Below are 18,471 nucleotides of genomic sequence, written 5' to 3' on the forward strand. Positions count from 1 at the left end.
TGTCTGTATTCATCTCCATATTCTGCATTTCAATTAAATACATGAAAAAAAAAAAATCTCACTGAAAGGCAGAAACTGATTTTTATACACAAACATTTTATTCAGTTAAATAAAGCATGGATCTAATAAGAACAGAGGTGGTGTGAAACATGGAAAAGGTGTGGCTGGTACTGAGTCCTATCAATTATCAAGACACAAAGAGAAACAAACCCAGATTTAAAACATTGTAAAGACTACTCTGCATTTAAAAAAATCATAGCTTGTCTGACTTCAGCTGTTTCTTACAGCACACACTAAAAAAAAAAAAAAAAAAAAAAAGGGAAACAACAACAAAAACCCCACACATACAGACTCTACAAGATTACTTTTCATGTCCAGTTCAGAGTGAACAGGAGAAGCTGAATGTGACAAACACAGCTGCTAAATAAATGATGGAGAAAAGTTTGTATGTGTATGAGAGAGTGTGATTTTTTTTTTTTTTTTTTTTTTTGGGGATTTTTTTTTTTTTTTTTTTTTTTTATTTACAAGGTGTATTCGAGCTCGTAGCGGACGTAGACATTTTTGTCGTCGTTGTAGACCTGTGGGTAGTGAGCAATCAGGGCGTCCTGAGAGCCGATGTAGATGGAGTTGTAGATCTTCCAGTAGACGTCCCTCACTTTCCTGGCTGGATGGAACAGACCCTGCAGAACACCAGACACAGTTTTAGAGTTTACGCTTTCTACAAACACAATGATTCAAACTTTTCAAGTTAGGCTCATTTTAACCCCCAGGTGACCAGAAGTTAGTCAAAACTGCTTCTGACTCTGTATCTGTTTATCTCTCTCTAAAGAAAGAATTAAATATTCACTCGTGAAAAGCAGCACAGAGAGCAAAGCTGGATTTCCACTGGAACAGTTGTAAATCCCAGCACTGCTGAGGGCTTAAAGAAGCTCTAATCTCCTGTCATGCATACAAGACGCAGCCCTCATTGCTTTACACTTCACACACTCTATACTGCAGGTGATGAGCAGAGTATAACCAGTAAATGATTTAGCCACATGTAGTAACAGACACGGTGTGAAATCAGATTAAGAGGTCGAGGTAAACAGCATCTACAATGTTGACAGAAGGTTCCAACCTTCTGTCAACATTGGAAAATACTTTGCATTTTGGTAGTTTGTAGAAATATGTGGAAGTGTTACTGCTGTATGAAAGCTGAACAGCTTCATGGAAAAGTCTTTATGGAGCTAAGCTTTGTGACGTTTGAGTCCTGATTAGTGCTGAGTAAAAGAAGAACACTTCTCCATGTTTATACAGCAGAGCTCTATCAAATATCCTCCCTCTATAACTTTACTGTGTAGCTCTTAAGAGACATTCAATTCAATTCAATTTTATTCATATAGCGCCAAATCACAAAAGCAGTCGCCGCAGACATCTGTATATTAAAATGCAGCTGTACGAGTAACTCCATTTCCTGTCCTGGTCAGCTCTCTTGTAGTTGTAACATGTGCATGTTTGAATCTGTTTGCCTTTCTGTATGAATAATCTTTTAGCTGACAGCACTAGTGTGCAGACAAAAATCCTGACACACATCTTTTTTTCTCATAATTTCAATTCCTGGTCCTGACCTGTAAGCAGTACTGCAGCATGCGGCAGGGCCCGAGAGCGACCCTCAGCCCCTCCAAAGCGCCCATCACAGCCTGGATGACGTGAGGTGACGTCTCAAATACGTTGGGCCACACGTAGTTCAACAAGTGGTTGAGGGAGTCCTCACAGCCAAAACCGTAGACACCGAGGGACATGTGCTGGACCACAGCGCTGGCTGTCTGTCTATGGACCAGGTCTCTGCAGGGGGGGGGCAGAACACAGAAACACTTAAGGTGCAGGATTCACTCTGCCTCACGTGTGGGTAAAGACTTTGAAAGGATATGAATACTTCCCCTGCCACAGTTTTTATCAAAACTAATCAGTCAAATTAAACCATGCTGATACCTGTCCATAAGTGCATCCTCCAGCAGCGGCGTGACGGCATAGATGTAGTCTTTGCCCATCTCTCCAATGTACTCGAACAGGAAGGAGAGGGACTTCAGTACACCGTTTTGCACGTTGAGCTCAGGCACGCGGTATTCGTTCATTAGGGCCGGCAGCACCGTGAAGGGCGAACAGGTCTCAGCAACAATGGCGATGGCCACGGTCGTGCAGACCCTGTTCTGTCGCTCCTGGACTTTAAGGTTATTGAGCAGAGTGGCCAAGACATCATGAGGACTGCAGGGAGGACGGTCAGAGAGAAAAACATTTTAGATCGACTTTAATGTGTACAGAAGCCGAAACAAAATGAAGGTGAAACCTTACATGTATAAGGTGTGTACGTGACAGAAGGTACTCACCCGATGGCTTTGGCGATATAACCAAACGTGTTGACGGTGGCTCTGCGGATGGCCTTTTTGTGTGCCTTGAGCAACTCCAGCAACTCGAAACAGATCCTCATCCACTCCCTGGCAGACACATACTCAGCACCCCTAAAAATACACATAAAAGTTAGAAAAGGACACGATCACATCCACGAACCTTGAGGTTGAGGCTTGTCACCACTGACCTGTCGGCGATCCTGCCCACCAGGTCGATGCAGTTCTCCTGGACTTTCTCATGTCTGTTCTTCAGGATGGGAGTCAAACGAGGAAGCAGGTCTTTGATTGGTGGGGTCATCTTGTGCATGCCTAAAATGAGGTCAGATGTTACTGTTACTGTAGCTGTTGCTACATTTTTACTACCAAACTCTCAAAGGTGCACTGATTGCTATCGAGCTTCAATGACAGTCAAACTATGTACCAAAGCCTAGTACAAAACGATTTGGGGCTCTACAAATAATTTCTTTAATTTTTTTTATAACTCATCCACCGAGATACAAGAATTAGGAAGGTGGCAACTTTAACTGACAGCTGCCTGCTAGGCCTTCAGCTCCGTTTCAGTTGTGGCGAGTTTTCTTATACAAATTAGCAGGTATGTGCATCTGTGTGAGACAGCTGTCCACTTTATGAATGCTGCTTGCTAGTGTTAGCTGATAGCTTAGCACTCCACCTTCTTGTGTAATGATGATCACTTTTGGCTCCAAAAGGAAGACGGAAGCAGTCAAAACTAACAACTGAAGTTCAGGAACCAAGATGAGACCAAATGTGAAGACGTTTATTTACATCCTATCAATAAAATACGCCTATGATCGGTGAAGGTTACATACCAATAACGTTCACAATGGCCTTCAGCGCTCCAAGGATGCTGCCCAGCACCTCGGGGTACTCCTCTCCCAGATACTCGTACAGCACCACCCCCAAATGACCCATCAGCTTCTCCTGCAGAGACAGGGTTAAGCAGAAGAGGTCAGCGTGTGGACTTTGTTAAATTTTTGTCTCGGATGCTATATAGGCTGAATGTACCTCCTGGCAGGTCTTCATGACCACGGCTGTGCGGGAGATCAGGTCAGCAGCTTGCTGACGGACCTTGGCCGACTTGTTGTTGAGACGCCACAGTACCGTACCGCAGATCTGTGGCAGGTAGGGTTTCACACGCTTCCCAAGGGCATTCACCACTGTACCGAAACCATTCAGCATGACAGAATCCTGCAGACCAAAGAGCATGGAGTATGAAACAAAACAAGAAACAAAATATTGTGAAAAAAAAAAAAAAAAAAAAGCACAAACACTTCTCTGTAACTCCCTCTCACCTCTGTCGTCTGCTCCTGGAAGGCATACAGAATACCGTCGATCAGCTGCTCCTCCAGCTTGTGGTCGATGTCAGCTGCGCCCAAGTTGCCCATGATTTTTTCAATGGTCTCCATCACCATCTTCCTGTACTGTTCTGCCTCGTCTTTCAGGTCATCAACGATACGTGAGATGATCTCTGCTGCTCCCACTTTGTTAGCCAACTCCACTGTGGTGTCCACCAGCTGTACAAAGAGATAATAACTTGAGACGAGTGTGCAAAGCTTCAGACAACTCTAAGGACACGGTGTGTTTAACTGCCAACTAGATTATAGCCTAAATGTCTATTTGAGTTCTCTCGTGATCAGATCTGTTGGTCCATTTTGTGCACACCATTATTTTCCACTGGTAGAGTCACATGACAGAGGCAGACAACAGAGTCGGCTGAAGCAATTACAGGAAAGTCCTGATTATGAAGTTGTTAATTGGTTACAGGAAATAACCAACTCCACTTAACACAGGTTACATTCCTCATCTCATACATCCAAAACACAAAACAGAAACAAACAACAAAAAACCCACAAACTGGCTAAGATCAGCAGTTTTAGAAAAAGAAATAAAATAAAAGAGCCAACCACACGTTTCCTTTTCTAAGATATTTTGACAATATTAGATTTTCAAATATATTTTAAGCTAAAGAATATGTTTCGCTAACCTGTCTGTAGTTGCGTCTGTCCAGAGCCATCCTGTGCTGCCAGAAATGCTTGAAGAAGGGGGGCAGGATTTCAGTCTTGATGTAGTTGGCCTCAACACCATCTGTGCCACAGCACTGCTTCACCACCTATTAGACAAGACATAAGAAGGAAAACTGATGAGTTTCTTGTGACATCCACAAAGATACGTTAACGTAACCAACGGGTGCAGAAAGAGAGCAGAGGGGACATGTTAGCAGCTGCTCTGGCAATCCTGGTGCTCATGTAGCAAACAACGTTCATCAACTATGTGGCTGAAGAGGTGAGAACGACTTACAGGAAGTTAGTTGACAGAATGGAGGTGCTTCCTCACAGTTAGGCTACGTTCACACTGCAGGTCTTAATGCTCAATTCCGATTTTTTGATCAAATCCGATTTTTTTGTCTGCTTGTTCACACTACAAATAAAATGCGACAGCAAACGCGCTCTAGTGTGAACGCTCAAAGCGGCCCGCATGCGCAAAAGAAGACGTCACACACAACACGCTCTGTTTAGACCCAGAGCAAACAGTATTGTTTGACTGATGGCCCTTAATATAAAGACTTCGGACTTTACGTTTCCCAATTTTTGCTTTAAGTTATTTTGTTATTTACATAATAATGTAGATATAATTTACATAATAATGTAGATAACCTAATAATGATCCTTATTGCTGTTTTAGAGGAGCGGTGCTTCAAAGGATAGTTGCAGATTTCTGTCAGAATCTGCAGATTATACAGTACAAATAAAATGTTCATGTTGTCTTCCCAACAGTTTCACTAACATCTACACTGGATGGCCAGGAAGCGTTCGCGATGTCTTCTCCGGCGCTGATAATTGGCGTCTGTCTTGTGTCAGTGACGTAAAAGACGGATTTAATGCGACATGACCATTCAAACAGCAGTCGCTTTCTAAAACATCGGATATGTATCGGATTCAGTACCACATACGAAAGTGACCCAGATCGGATTCGTGCCGTTCACACTGTCATACCATGATCGGATATGGGTCGCATAGGGTCAAAAAAATCGGATTTGATGCGCTTTCGCCTGCAGTGTGAACGTAGCCTTAGTCTCCTTACCTTGAGCACAATCTTTTTCATCTCCTCATCAGGGGACTGAAACTCTCTGATGAGGATCAGCATCACCTCTCTGGTGTAGTAGTTTGCATACTCAGCATCCATCAGTGGGATGAGGTAACCAATAGCTTTGAGGAAAGCAGCCAGACCCTGGTGACCAAAGGGGACAACGTAAGACACAATCGCAGACATCTTTCACATATTTTCCCTTCACAATAACTGGTAATGTCCGACGCTCCCAGCAGCATATTAATGGTCTGTCATTAGACCTCTGCTGACAGCAGCAGCTCCTTTGAGGAGACTCTATAGCAAGCAAATATTCACACTGCAGCCACAGGCAGGCTTAGTGCTGGGTGTTGATCTTGCACTGAATGCTGTGAATGCTTTTTCCAAATTTCCTGCTCACCTTTCCTCTGTGTTGCCTGATGCCTTTCCACAGTGGCTTCAGCACCGAGTCAAAGGACTCGATACCGTATGGTGTGGCAGCTTCAGCCAGGGCAGCTATAGCCAGGGCACTGATGGTCCTCACCTTCTGCTGCTCGTCCACAAGCCCTGCAGAATTGAATAGTCGATGGTCAGAGCTCCAATGCATTTTAACAACAACAACGAACCACGTATACTCAAAACAAAACATCTCATGTGAATGAAAAATGGTGCAAATTAGCAGCTTTGCATTTACTAGTTAGAATAGTTAAAGGTGTACACCTGCATTCTGTTCAAATTCACAAACTGAGAACTTACTCATCCACATAATAAGCCTGTGGATGGCAGTGCTTTGGACTCTGTACTATTTAACATTGCCTGAGAAAGGTGCTACAAACAATTTAAGTTCACTTACCATGTTCAATAATCTCAACCAAACTGCGAAGGTGAGGCAGAATGGCGCAGCCCATGAGGATGGCGATCTGCTGCACAATCTTGATGCCTGTGTGCCGAGCCTGCCAGGACTTCTTGCTTTTGCACACAGCTTTGAGGAAAGGGAGGAGAGAGGGGATCCCGAGGGCGGAGGCTACAACAGCAAAGGCTCGGGCTGTGGTGTTTCTGACGTACTCGTCCATGTTGTCAATATCAGGTCGCATCGTGGAGATCATAGTAGCTAAACCAGCAGCCTGAGACACACAGAGGAAAGACAGCAAGCTTTCAATCATTTAGCCACACAAACATGTCTCGAGCCAAGTTTAAATGCTGCTACAGATCAGAGATATGCTGAGCAGACATGGTGACAGAACATAAACATAACAGCTGAAACAGCTAATGATGGCGGATTGTAACCAGCGGGTGCAGGTTGAGAACAGACGAGGCATAAAAGTCACGTCTGCTAGCTCTCATGCTGGTATTAATCTAGCGAACGACTAGCCCTGATCTGACCACTGACTGGCTGAACAGGCGAGAATGGTTCGCACAGTTCATATAGTTTATGGGATAAAAAGACAAAAAGAATAAAGTGCTCCATGTTACCTTTGCCAAGTTAGAGATGATCTCTCTGCCTTCCACTCTGGCATAATAGTCTTCATCGATGAGCAGCGGCTCAATAACCACCAGGATCTGCATGCAGAAAAAGGACAGTTAGATTGTCAAAGACACTGAGAAACCACTGACCATTTAAACTGAGCTGTCACAGATGATCGTTCACACTGAGCCCACCTTGTGAACATATGGTCGGACCAGGTCATCCAGTTTGTAGAGAATGCGGTCAATGACTTTAACCAAAAGATGGCGCTCCTGATCCTCCAGGGTGGGGGACATGAGCAGTGGCAGGATCTGGTTGAACAGGGGACCTGCTCCGAATTCGCGAGCCTTATCTGTGATCTGACGCAGAGCAGCCTAAGAGCAAAGAGAAGGTCAGCCAGTCAGATAACGGTCAAATTCTGAAGTATAATTGGCAAATCTGTTACTAAACAACATAGGAGAGACTTCATACTCAAAGAAACCTGAAACAAAACCTGTATGAGCACTCTACCAAGATGGTGACAGACTTATAACTTGCAGACAAGAAAGCTTTTTAAAATCTTATTTTGGGGCAAAGTCAGCATAACTTTTAAAAGTCAGATTTGAGAGGGGCTGTCAGCTTGGGGTTTTTTCCTCTGTGAACAGTGATTGAAACTCTAGAGGAACCTGGTACTTGTCATGGTAAGATGAGACCAGGTGGTTTCTGTGTGCAGCTCACAGCAGGGCATGAAGGTCTACACTGTGACCTCTGCTGTAAGCAGCAGCTCCTCAGAGAGGACGTTGTGTAGCGAGCAAATATTCACCCTGTAGCCACAAACAGCCTCGGTGCTGGGTGTTGATCTTGTAACTGGAAAGATTAATGCTGTTCCAAAGCTCAAGTTTGGCCACAAGCAAGAATAATTAATCAAAGTATTAAAAACCAACCTTTCTCATGGGAGGAGTTCCATTTTTAATCTTCAGCAGCAGCTTCATAATCTTCCTTTCTTTCTGTTCTTCGGGGCTCAGAGTGGACTCATCCACCTCCACCTAGCACCAAGACAAAAACCATGAACCTCAGACACAACAAACACCTGGTTCACACTGACTGTGCCATTACTTTATCCCTGCTGATGCTCACCAGCAGTTTGTCAAAGTACTGGATGTCATCTGGTTTGAGGAAAGGGAGATTTCCTGAGGGTTGGTCGTTCATCTGTTTTGTGGTGCGATCCTCTGCCTGCATATGGAAGCCCGTCATGCCTCCAATGGGTGTGGGCGTGGCTGCCAGTTTACGGGCCGGGGTGCGGATAGGCACGTAGCCTGCAGGAGGAGGCAACACCTGTGGAGAAAAACACCTGTCAGTACTGCAGTCTAATAAATGACCTTCACTAATGCTTGTTGCTGGAAAATGAAATGCATCAAATAGACGTGGACCTTGTATCCCTCTGGGAACATGGCATCCAGCTCCTCGTCTGTTAGAGGTCGGTTCCTCTCATCAATTTCTCTCTCCCACCTCCATGCCTGCAGCTGCTCTGGAGTCATGTGTGCTGAAGAAAACAGAAGATTAATTGTTTGTAATCAAGTAGAAGAAAGACTAATAATAATAATAATAATAAAAAACAAAGAGTAAGCCTGTTTACCTGTAGTTGGGGTTTGCAATTCCATAGCTGGTGTGCCTATGGGAGTTTTTCCTGGGGTAAAAAGTGGTGTTGAGGAGCCCATCTGGCTGGCAGGGGTTTCATCCCACCGAGACTTCCTCTTACTGGCTCCTGGAGTCGGAGTTTCGCCCACTGACTCTTCTCCTCTATCTGTTCTTGGGGTCTCAGCCCAGCCGCTCCCATGTCCTGGGGTCTCCCTCTCAGTCTTTGGGGTCTCATCCCAGCGATTTTTGCGAACGCTTCCTGTGGCTCCCCCGTGACCAGGTGTGGCATGGCCAGGCGTGTCTCTGCCTGGTGTGGCAGCACCGGCAGGTGTGTGGCTAGGAGTCGGGTCCCACATTCGGGAACTAGGAGTGGCCCCTGGGGTTTCACTGCCTTTAGGGCGACCGGGGGTTTCATCCCATCGGCTGTTTGAAGGTGTGTGCGCAGGGGTATGTCCAGGAGTCTGCAAGGGACCAGAAACATCAGTCAGAAAAATGATATGCAAGGCAGATAATTTTTTTCTTATCGAGTAATCTAGTGTGATATTTTTTATGCTTACTTCAGCACTGGCATCAGCTTGGTCCCAGCTGGACATCTTTTTGGGTGTAGCATTGGAGGGGGTTTGGTCAGCTGTCTGGTCCCAGCGACGCTTACGTTTAGGGACAGCTTGGGCAGCAGCAGACCCATTGACAGCTTTCAGGTCCCCTGATTTGGCCTTCTCTGCCAGCTGCTGACGAATCTCTCTCTACATGAACAGATGCACAAATGTCAGGATAAATACAGAGTTCATGGCAATGAAAGACTGTGTAAAGATTAGAGCAGGGCGATATGACCAAAAATATTTATCACGATATACATTTGAAAATTTGCGATAACGATATAACTGACGATATAATTGACACTAGACAAAATACTTTACAACTCCACAACTTTATTAGTGCAAAAAACACCATCAATGTATTTTCACTTAAACAAGCAGCTGTTTTTTTTATGTGCATTAAAGTTATATAAAAATGTAACAGTGCAAATTCCTTGCTGACAGTTTAACCAAAAGGCATTTCCAGTGGAAACTGGCCGACATATCCTCAGCATAACCATGTAGAATATCCACAAAACTTAAAGAGGTTATACACACACAATACGGTAATATTACGGGGGGCGATCGTGGCTCAAGAGCTGGGAGTTCGCCTTGTAATCGGAAGGTTGCCGGTTCGAGCCCCAGCTTGGACAGTCTCGGTCGTTGTGTGCTTGGGCAAGACACTTCACCCGTTGCCTACTGGTGGTGGTCAGAGGGCTCGGTGGCGCCAGTGTCCGGCAGCCTCGCCTCTGTCAGTGCGCCCCAGGGTGGCTGCGGCTACAATGTAGCTTGCCATCACCAGTGTATGAATGGGTGGTGGATGACTGGACGTGTAAAGCGCTTAGGGGTCCTTAGGGACTAATAAAGCGCTATATAAATATAGGCCATTTATTTATTTATTATGTTGAAGCACAGTACGTATCACTCCGCGAGGCTCCTGACTACGGTAGCCGCAATGCTCTGACAATCCATCAAGCGGTGCGGCTTCGTAGCTTACCAAAGTCGTACATCTGACAGATTTTCGAGCACCGTGTACCACATAAAATCGTTTCGAGGTCAGTAAACACAACCAGAATTCATACATAAGGCACGCGGGATTATAAGGGACACTGTCGATTTTCAGAAAAATCAAAGGATTGATTTTAAGTGTGCCGTATTTTCCAAACAACACGGTAATAACGACGGCCCGCTAGCATGCTCTACCAAAAATAGTGCTTTGTTGTGTATCTGACGGACGAAAGCTAAACCAGTTCCACACCACTGAAGTTGCAGCATTTTTACAAACCAATTCTTGTTCATCTGTTTCATTCAACGATCCGCTTTCACTCTTCTCATTCTGCGTCGCTGCCATGTGCGTATGTAAACAAAGGCACTGCACATGCGCGTTTTACCCATATTCTATCGCGATATTTCATTTTCCTATCGTTGCCCAAAATTACACCAGTATTACTGTGAACGGTATGATATGGCCCAGCCCTAGTAAAGATATTTGGTGACTATGTCTGTTCATTTTATCTAAAACAGAAACAGGTCGACAGTTCAGCCAAGGGCATAAAGGCTTAAAGAACTCATTTGATAATGATGAAATTTCTATGAATCCTGTTACAGCCTCACACCCAAGAGCTCAACTCCACTGAACACTGATTATTTCAGACAGATGACAGCAAGTCTCAAAAAGCTTGATTTGATTTGTGCTGCGGTGTTGTTTGCATGTGCAGATGTGTGTGGATATAAATGGCACACACTTTGTTAAAATTAACGATGAAATAATTTCATTTCCATGTTTCTCCACTGAAAATATTTTATTTGTCAATTACTTTTTGACTAATAACTTGGCGACATAAGCACCTTCTCCATCAGGGAGTCTCACATTCTGTGGATTAACTTTGGATTCACTGAACTTCAGCTGGTAACAGTACTCCTTGTTCTGCAGCCATACTGAGTTTGAGGGTAGCAGTAAATGAAGTCCTCCATCTGTTGCAGGTTGCAGTTATAGCCCCTTTTCCATTAGTTCCTACTCGGATCGACTCGTCACGGTTTGCCACAGTTTTCAATTAGGCCAGAGTGCCTGGTACCATTTTTTAGTAGCTGCTTGGCAGGGTGTCCAAGTGATCCGAGCAGGTACTAAAATGTGGCGTTGTCACGCTGCAGTGGCATCACTCGATGAGTCATGAGAGCATCTCCTTCTCGAAAACTTGCCATTTTTGAAATCCAGGAACGAGGGAATCGGCTGCACAGAAACAACACCGCAGTCCCTGCTGATGAGTCTGAAGAAAAGCCACAGACCGAGCAGCAGGTATGCCGTCGTTTTGACGTCCACCCTTGTTGTGGTGTTTATTTCGCATACAAATGACATCATGGGACGTACAGCCACGTTGCTATAACAACCCCACACACATTAAGTGGTACTCGATTATACTGAAAAAGCGAGTCAAGCCAATCAGATCAGAGTAGGTATTAATGGAAGAAGCGCTTCAAGAGAAGAAAAGGGACCACTGCAAGTGCAGTTTACAACAGTGGAGATGAGTTCTCACTATACCAGATCATCTTTGTGGCAGTGATCTGACATTTCTACACAGACACTGTGTTGGTTTGCCAACCATATAAACACATCAAGCAGGAAAGAAGGATTTACAAGGAGTGTTTATTTTTCCAGGTTCAGTTTTGGTTTGCGGTTTCTCATTTAGGTTTAAATTAGCCTTAAAGGACTGTCATCTGACCATTTCTGATATCTGATGATAATGTGTAGATAAACTGCATCTTACCTCCTCTTTGGACAGGTTCTGCTCCAACATGACGTCCACATATGACCTAACCTGCAGCTTGGGATCCGGTGTTTTGCCCCCTGCGCGAAAGAGCATGAACAAGAACATAGGATACTCATCAGCGTGCGCTCCACAAACCCGAGTTATTCCAAACACAGCAAGCACAAACACAGCCAGCTAACCCTGACTCTTGTTACCAACAGTTTAACTTATGTTCCTGCTCTGATAAACAGCTGACTGACAGTCCTAATAAATTACATACAAATGTACATTTGGCTTTCTTACATACAGTCATAGCATTCTAATGAAAAACAAGAAGATACATAGAAAGAAGAGCTGAGGTTGTGGTGTTTTCTTTAAGTGGATTAAGAAGTATAGCCATCACTGATGCAGGGGTCCTGGGCTGTGCTCTTCAGAATACGTACACTTTCAGTGCCAAGGGTCCATCTGCAGTCAGACTTCAACCGGCAGAAAAGAAGCCTAGAAAATTTCTCTTTACCATTAGTAACACTTTGGAAAAGGGTTTGAACTCACACACAACAGTATACCATTGTGATGCATTGATTTAAGGCAAAAAATAAAGCATCTTCTTGGGGTATTAGCACAATCTAGAAAAAAATCCCATGATATTTTGTGGTCCAGTTTCCCAGGTATTTACAGTAGCAGATAAATATGAAGTCAAGACTTTGAGGCTATGCCTAAGAAGGACATTAGCACAGTAAAATCAAATGTGAGTGTTTGCATTCAATACTAGATATGAGAAAAATATTGATAATACCAGAGTCACATGGACTCCTTATTTAAACATCATACATCAAGATCTTGACTTCCTTTTTGGGACAAAGGTAAATTTATGTAATCAAATATTTGGGCAGTCTGCTTCCATTACGGGAATATTTTATGTCAACTTGTTGGAATCCGATAAGCCAAATTCAAAAGAGGCTGCTGGGAGTGCTGAGGTTTGTTGTAGCTGGGTTGCATCTGATTCCCCTCACAGCCTCCCACCAAAACAAGCAGCCAATGGACCCTGACCAAACTGACAAGTGCACCGTTCTCAGTGTTCCCCATAACCTACACAGGATGAGTTGCTGCACCCTTAACAGAGTGCAGTACAGGACTGGCAAAGCAGTACTGCTGTAGGAGAGAAATTAAGGACAGTTAGTATGGGCCTGTGGTATTTTGGTACACAATTTTCTTGATAACATATTTCTATTTTACAGAGAGAGTTGTAAAATAAAACTCTACTGAAACAACAACTTTGCACAAAGAGCTCTCTCTACATGCAGGCTGAATATACCTAGACCAAACCTGAGACATTCAGGCCATTTAAGCTCACAGTGTCAGGGGAAGTGAAGATGCAATAAATATGGAAAGCTACAGTTTCTGGTTTTTAGTCCGAGCACTAGTGGTCATGATAAGCTACACAGGCTCAGCCTAAAAGATGAGGAAAATGTGTAGGAAAGCTGGCCACATTGGAGAGAATAACTTGTCATTAGGGCTGTACCCGAATATTCCACTATTTGGAAATGTATGAAGTGTGTGTGTGTGTTCAGTTTACCAACATGGAATTATAAGAATGTGACAATAATCTACACGGCAACGATGATCATCTCACCTCACCGTTATAAATAAGCAACTTTGTAGCCCTGCCACAACATGCAGAAAGTCAACGGACAGTACTGCTCTATGACAAAGCACCTTGCTGTCCTGTGGTAGCTGCACCCACGGAGCCTAAACTTCTGACTTTATTACAATGACCCTTTTACATACTGCCACAATCCCAGCACAGCCATTATCCTTACATGCGTGTGGTGATTTTGTCCAACTTTGCCACAGTAATAAAAATACTGGCAGCTCCCAGTGCTACCTCTCATCCACCTGGTAGATGCACCTTTGGTATAAATTTACAAATCCTATGTCACCTCATCCTCAGGTTATTGCAATCAGAAACTTCGTGGTGCCCACACTGCCCGCCCGCCCACCCAGTAGGGTGACAACAATACCCCATGAGTCTTTTACAGCAGAAGGGTAAAATAAGCCGATTCTCCATGCTTCCTTCCTCAAGACAATCACTGGATGTTTATTATGTGGGGAAAACTGTACCATCTCAGCTCATCTGCCTGACATCCCTCTCACTCACAGCAGTGATGATCATGCTCAGTCTACTTAACCATTTCAAATTCATACCACTTAACATTTTTAGCCTCCTGGCGTCCACATATGTGGACATCACATTTTGGGTTGTCTAGACCAAAATACAAAATTTTGCTCTACAAGAGCCTGATATACACTTACAAGGACTATACTGCCACTGTTCTATCGAAGTTTAAAGCGAATGTGCTCATATATGGATCTAATTTTTCTCAGAAACAAAAATCAGGTTTAAAAAAAAAAAAAAAAATCCACATAATTCTTTGTTTTTACATTCATCAGGTCCCAATCAGCCCAAATAGCAAAGAGAAATTAAAAATACATGCCATGAAAGAGTTCAGGTCTTAGGAGGATAAATATGAATGCTCTTGCTGTACTACGCTTCACTCAAATTTCTGACCGATTATGTTTAACATCACACTCGGAAAATCTGAAAAACACAAAGTTTGATCAACTCTGAACTGCTGTAGCTCAAAAATATGATATTCGGGACAGCCCTACTTGTAAGGCAGCGCTTTACGCTGAAGCCCAAGACAATTTGCACTTTGACAAGTCATGTTACTGCATCCAGATAACAGAGAAACTTGAGAGATTTATGAACTAAAATTATGCTTCTGGTTCAACTACCACCAGAGCATATTAATGATATTCCTCTTATATATTTTATATTCACCTATAAAGCTGTGCCCAGTGTGGTAAAGCACAGGACATGGGCAGCTAAATGAGCTAACCTTCATCCTCAACTTCTGTGACAAGCGGACACTGCACTTTCCCATCATAAATCACATTGGGTTGTTAACCCTTCGACTCACACACAACCCATCTGCGACCCATGTTTGTTAGGCAATAAACACCTAACCACCTCTCCCCCTGAAAAGCATGGTAACCCTATATTACCTTTAATGCATGCACCAAATTAAAATCCCAACAACACTGTCCCAAACTGCAATTATGGAAATGAATTGTGAGCCCACACTGACATTTGTTGGAAACAGTTGGAAATTAATAGTGGGAGAAAAACAGCGACACAAAATGTACATGGAGGAAAGGATTGACCACAGGGAAGGCATTGAGTCTGGGAGGCAAGCTATTGCATTGTGGTCGAAGGGTTGAACAGTAAAAACTATTGGTGTAAAAACAGAAAACAAAGAAAACAAAAAGAAAGAAGGGGGAGGAGGCAAGGAACTTGGGAAGATGTAAAAAGGTCACAAAAGAGCAAAATTTACCATCTGCAAAGGGGTCGAGACGCTCAGGAGAGATGATCATCTGTCTGCGCCGAGCCTTGTATTCATCCTCCCGCTCTGCAATCTTCTGTGGACGATGCTCTGCAAATGGGTCGTACTGCAAAGATTAAGCACAAAACATGCGATGATTAGTAAAATAGGATTTTGTACAAGCCTGTTTTTTCATTAAAATTAGATCCCTGTTTTAACTGGAATTTAGCCCAAACAGTGAATGAACATACCTGTTCATCTGACTGAGGAATGGCATTAAGTATTGCCACCGGCGCGTGGTACCCTGGCTTCTTTTGTCCCAACAAGCTTGTTGACGTATCATCTTCATCATCCTGAGGTAAGAAAGAGAATAAATGAGTCTATTCAAATCTTGCCAAACTGGCATGGTTCTCCTAGCTCAAATCCCCAAAACAAGCAGAGGGGAGCAGTCAAGCTCCTTACAAAACTGACAAAGGACAACCTGTGGCTCACAAAACAGCATTCTCGGAAGAAGCTGTGTTTGATTTGGAAAAGGAAAAAATAAATAAATAAATACTTGCCTCCTCTTGCTCATTGGCAGCAATGGAAGTAACGTATCCTGCAAAGCGACTGTCGCTGCCTTCATAGATCTCTGGGTCAAAAACGCCAGTGGAGATCAGGCCCACTCCCTGCTCTCCATCCTCCAGCAGGGAGGCCTTCATCCCCTGGATCTCCAGGATCTGGGCCTCGATATCTGTAGGGACACAAGGAAACATGGTGAAAAACTACCTGTATAGGTAAGCATGGATGACTGACATACACCCCGGTATCAGCAGTGGTGAATGGAATTGATTAATCTATAAATATTATATTTACTGAAATTTATCTGAGGCATGACTTCAGTTTGTGCTGGATAAGGGTGTAAAACCAGTGTGATAGAGCGTACTGTAAAATTTGATAACATGCCCATATATTTTTCCTTTTTTTCCCCCCTATTTAGTTCATCCCTTGGCACAGGGAAACAAAGGAATGCTTCATAAAAGGAAAAAAGAAGAAGAAAAAAGCCTTTAGCTCTTCATCGTGGAATTTTTTGTACATTTAATTAGGAGGATCTTCAGCGTTTCTTAGCAAGGAGAAAAAACAGATGGGGTATTGTACTTGCAAACGATGCTCTCAAAGAGATTTACTCGTTAAAAAATGCTTTAACCCCACACAGAGAATTGGACTGATTGGCAAAGACTAGCAAACGGGCCTTTATTTGCGCTTTCACGCCTTAAATCAAGCTCAAATACTTCCTTACACTCTGCCTGTTAATATCACCGTATGTGACTGTAGTTTTTGATGTAAACATGATCTGTGGTACCAAGACACTGGAACAGTCCTGCACTACAATTAGGTTTGTAAAGTTTATTTACTTTACTGTGAGGTTGCGTTAAACTTATGTATTTATTTTTATTCTATTTTGCAGTACAGGGCTTTATGAATGCACGCCTGTGAAAAGCGCTTTAAAAATAAACGTTACTTACATCATAATTACTGCTTTCACAAACAAAAACTGGGTCACGTAACTCTCAAAGTCATGTCCAAACAGTGCATTAGAATATTTTACAGAAAAGGGTTAACGATTTCCAATACTTGCTACAGAAAACGCCCTCGGTCATTTCCTTCAATATTCCTGCTAAACATCGATTATGAAGCTAATATCAGAGTCTGCTGCCGGACACCAATTGCTGTAGGCATGGTAAACGCTTGTTAGAGGTTGCTAATGCTAACTCGGTTAGCCACGAGAATCACTGAGACATTAAAGAATTACCATCACCTTGGATTACACAGTAACAACAACAAGTTATACTAGCTTAAAGGCGTATCTGACCAAGACAAAAAGCCCAAATGGCGCCCACTATTGCATGCAAGTGTGCAATAAGCTGAGAAAAATAGTCCATTCCAGCTAACAAGAAAGCTAAGCGGTAACCACCAGCGCCATTATCTAAAGCTCCGCGTTGCGTCGTATGAGGCCTGGTGCTTATCGCCTATTTCGCAAATAAACAGGAGCATTACCGTCAACAGAAATACCAGAAAATTTACCGCAATATTTACTGACACCATAAAGCAAAATACGTGGTAAAACAGAACATATTTATGGTAGTTTTAGCAGTAATTTACCTTCGTGCGTTTTGGCGATCTTCGCCATTTTGGTGGCGGTTGTTCGAGACTGAAACCGGATGTGACTTAATTCAGAGTTCCGTGTCTTTCCAGCTGTTCTCAGACCAGTTTTCAATCGCTCAGTAGTTATATTGCTAGTAGTAGGATTAGTATTAGACGTAGTGTATTGACATACTTATAAAAGTTGTAGATACAGTGAAGCAATTAGTATGTGACTTTCCGTCCATGTATGATGTATAATGTCCACTAGCCTAAAACCCCATTAAAAAATCTCAATTGACGCAGCCCTCCAATTGACCTTTCTCATCTTATTTTATTCAGATTTCCCAGATGTTTCTGCTAGAAGCAGCACTCTGATCTTTAATGACAGACTTTTATCAATTGAAATGGAGAATGTCGCCTGACAGAAATCAGTAATATCTCCTTGCACAGCTCCTTCTTTGTCTCCTGGAGTACATTAAAGCCTGTAACTGGGCTGCTTTGTAAAAACGTATACCAAAAAGCCTGTAATTTCACTATGCATGCCACAAACAGAAGTGAAAAGGATAATAAGACAGGTTTTGTTGTTTTGAAGACTTGTTTTTCACAGGGGCTATTCTGGCATGCAGCAGTAGCTAAACATAAGGCTTTTCTAACACCTGGTTCACAACCTTAACTTCAAGTCAAGGCTTTTAACCTCTCGCATTACTAATATCTGTGTTTACCTTTTATTTCATGTGAAACTGGCTTCTTTGAAAGAGATCTATGGTTGGTAAAGTTTCTTCCCCAAATGTCTGTACAAAACACCTGTTATTATAGTTTATGTCCCTTTCTCATAAATGCCCAGGTGTTATTTCTTAGATTTTCTTGTGCTCCTATTGGCTAGAGGACCTATATCTGAAACACTGCAGGGGTGGCTGTAGCTCACGAGGTATAACAGATCATCCACAAAGGCTAGTAGTTAGATCCCTGGCTACATGGCAAATATCCTTAGGCAAGATACTGAACACAGAGTTGCTCTCAGATGCATGGAAGTATGACTCTGTGTGAATGTTGGAAAGCACAGAAAAAAGTGCTTGTATGAATGACACATGC

The 18,471-nt window shown here is 43.1% G+C and overlaps 1 protein-coding gene across 2 annotated transcripts; it reads right to left on the minus strand.

Annotated features, from left to right (window-relative positions):
• Nucleotides 1-76: 76 nt before the first annotated feature.
• On the minus strand, nucleotides 77-17,487 carry sf3b1 (splicing factor 3b, subunit 1). Of its 2 annotated transcripts, XM_031748224.2 has the most exons (24): nucleotides 17,398-17,487; nucleotides 15,816-15,988; nucleotides 15,507-15,608; nucleotides 15,268-15,382; nucleotides 11,891-11,970; nucleotides 9,108-9,293; nucleotides 8,549-9,011; nucleotides 8,343-8,455; nucleotides 8,050-8,247; nucleotides 7,857-7,958; nucleotides 7,128-7,307; nucleotides 6,942-7,028; nucleotides 6,322-6,592; nucleotides 5,890-6,035; nucleotides 5,487-5,633; nucleotides 4,390-4,515; nucleotides 3,698-3,919; nucleotides 3,411-3,593; nucleotides 3,215-3,326; nucleotides 2,576-2,696; nucleotides 2,367-2,498; nucleotides 1,972-2,244; nucleotides 1,608-1,824; nucleotides 77-680 (listed from the first exon to the last, which is right to left on the minus strand). In XM_031748224.2, exons 1-24 carry the CDS (start codon nucleotides 17,423-17,425, stop codon nucleotides 522-524), a joined length of 3,936 nt encoding a protein of 1,311 aa, XP_031604084.1. In that variant the 5' UTR covers nucleotides 17,426-17,487; the 3' UTR covers nucleotides 77-521. The 2 variants fall into 2 exon arrangements, with proteins under 2 accessions (XP_031604084.1, XP_031604085.1); XM_031748225.2 differs by lacking the exons at nucleotides 15,268-15,382; nucleotides 15,507-15,608; nucleotides 15,816-15,988; nucleotides 17,398-17,487 and adding an exon at nucleotides 12,316-15,033 and having other exon boundaries at nucleotides 522-680.
• Between the last annotated feature and the right edge of the window lie 984 nt (nucleotides 17,488-18,471).

The sequence above is a fragment of the Oreochromis aureus genome, linkage group 16 (assembly GCF_013358895.1).
Source record: "Oreochromis aureus strain Israel breed Guangdong linkage group 16, ZZ_aureus, whole genome shotgun sequence".
Classification (NCBI taxonomy): Eukaryota; Metazoa; Chordata; class Actinopteri; order Cichliformes; family Cichlidae; genus Oreochromis; species Oreochromis aureus.

What these genes read in the sequence shown, in the direction of transcription:
- sf3b1 (XM_031748224.2), bottom strand. Translation starts at nt 17,425, where the DNA reads ATGGCGAAGATCGCCAAAACGCACGAAG. An exon ending in TTCCTCAGTCAGATGAACAG is followed by an intron (nt 15,383 to 15,506) that starts GTATGTTCATTC and finishes TAATCTTTGCAG; the next exon opens with TACGACCCATTTGCAGAGCA. An exon ending in TGAAAAAGATTGTGCTCAAG is followed by an intron (nt 4,516 to 5,486) that starts GTAAGGAGACTA and finishes CTTGTCTAATAG; the next exon opens with GTGGTGAAGCAGTGCTGTGG.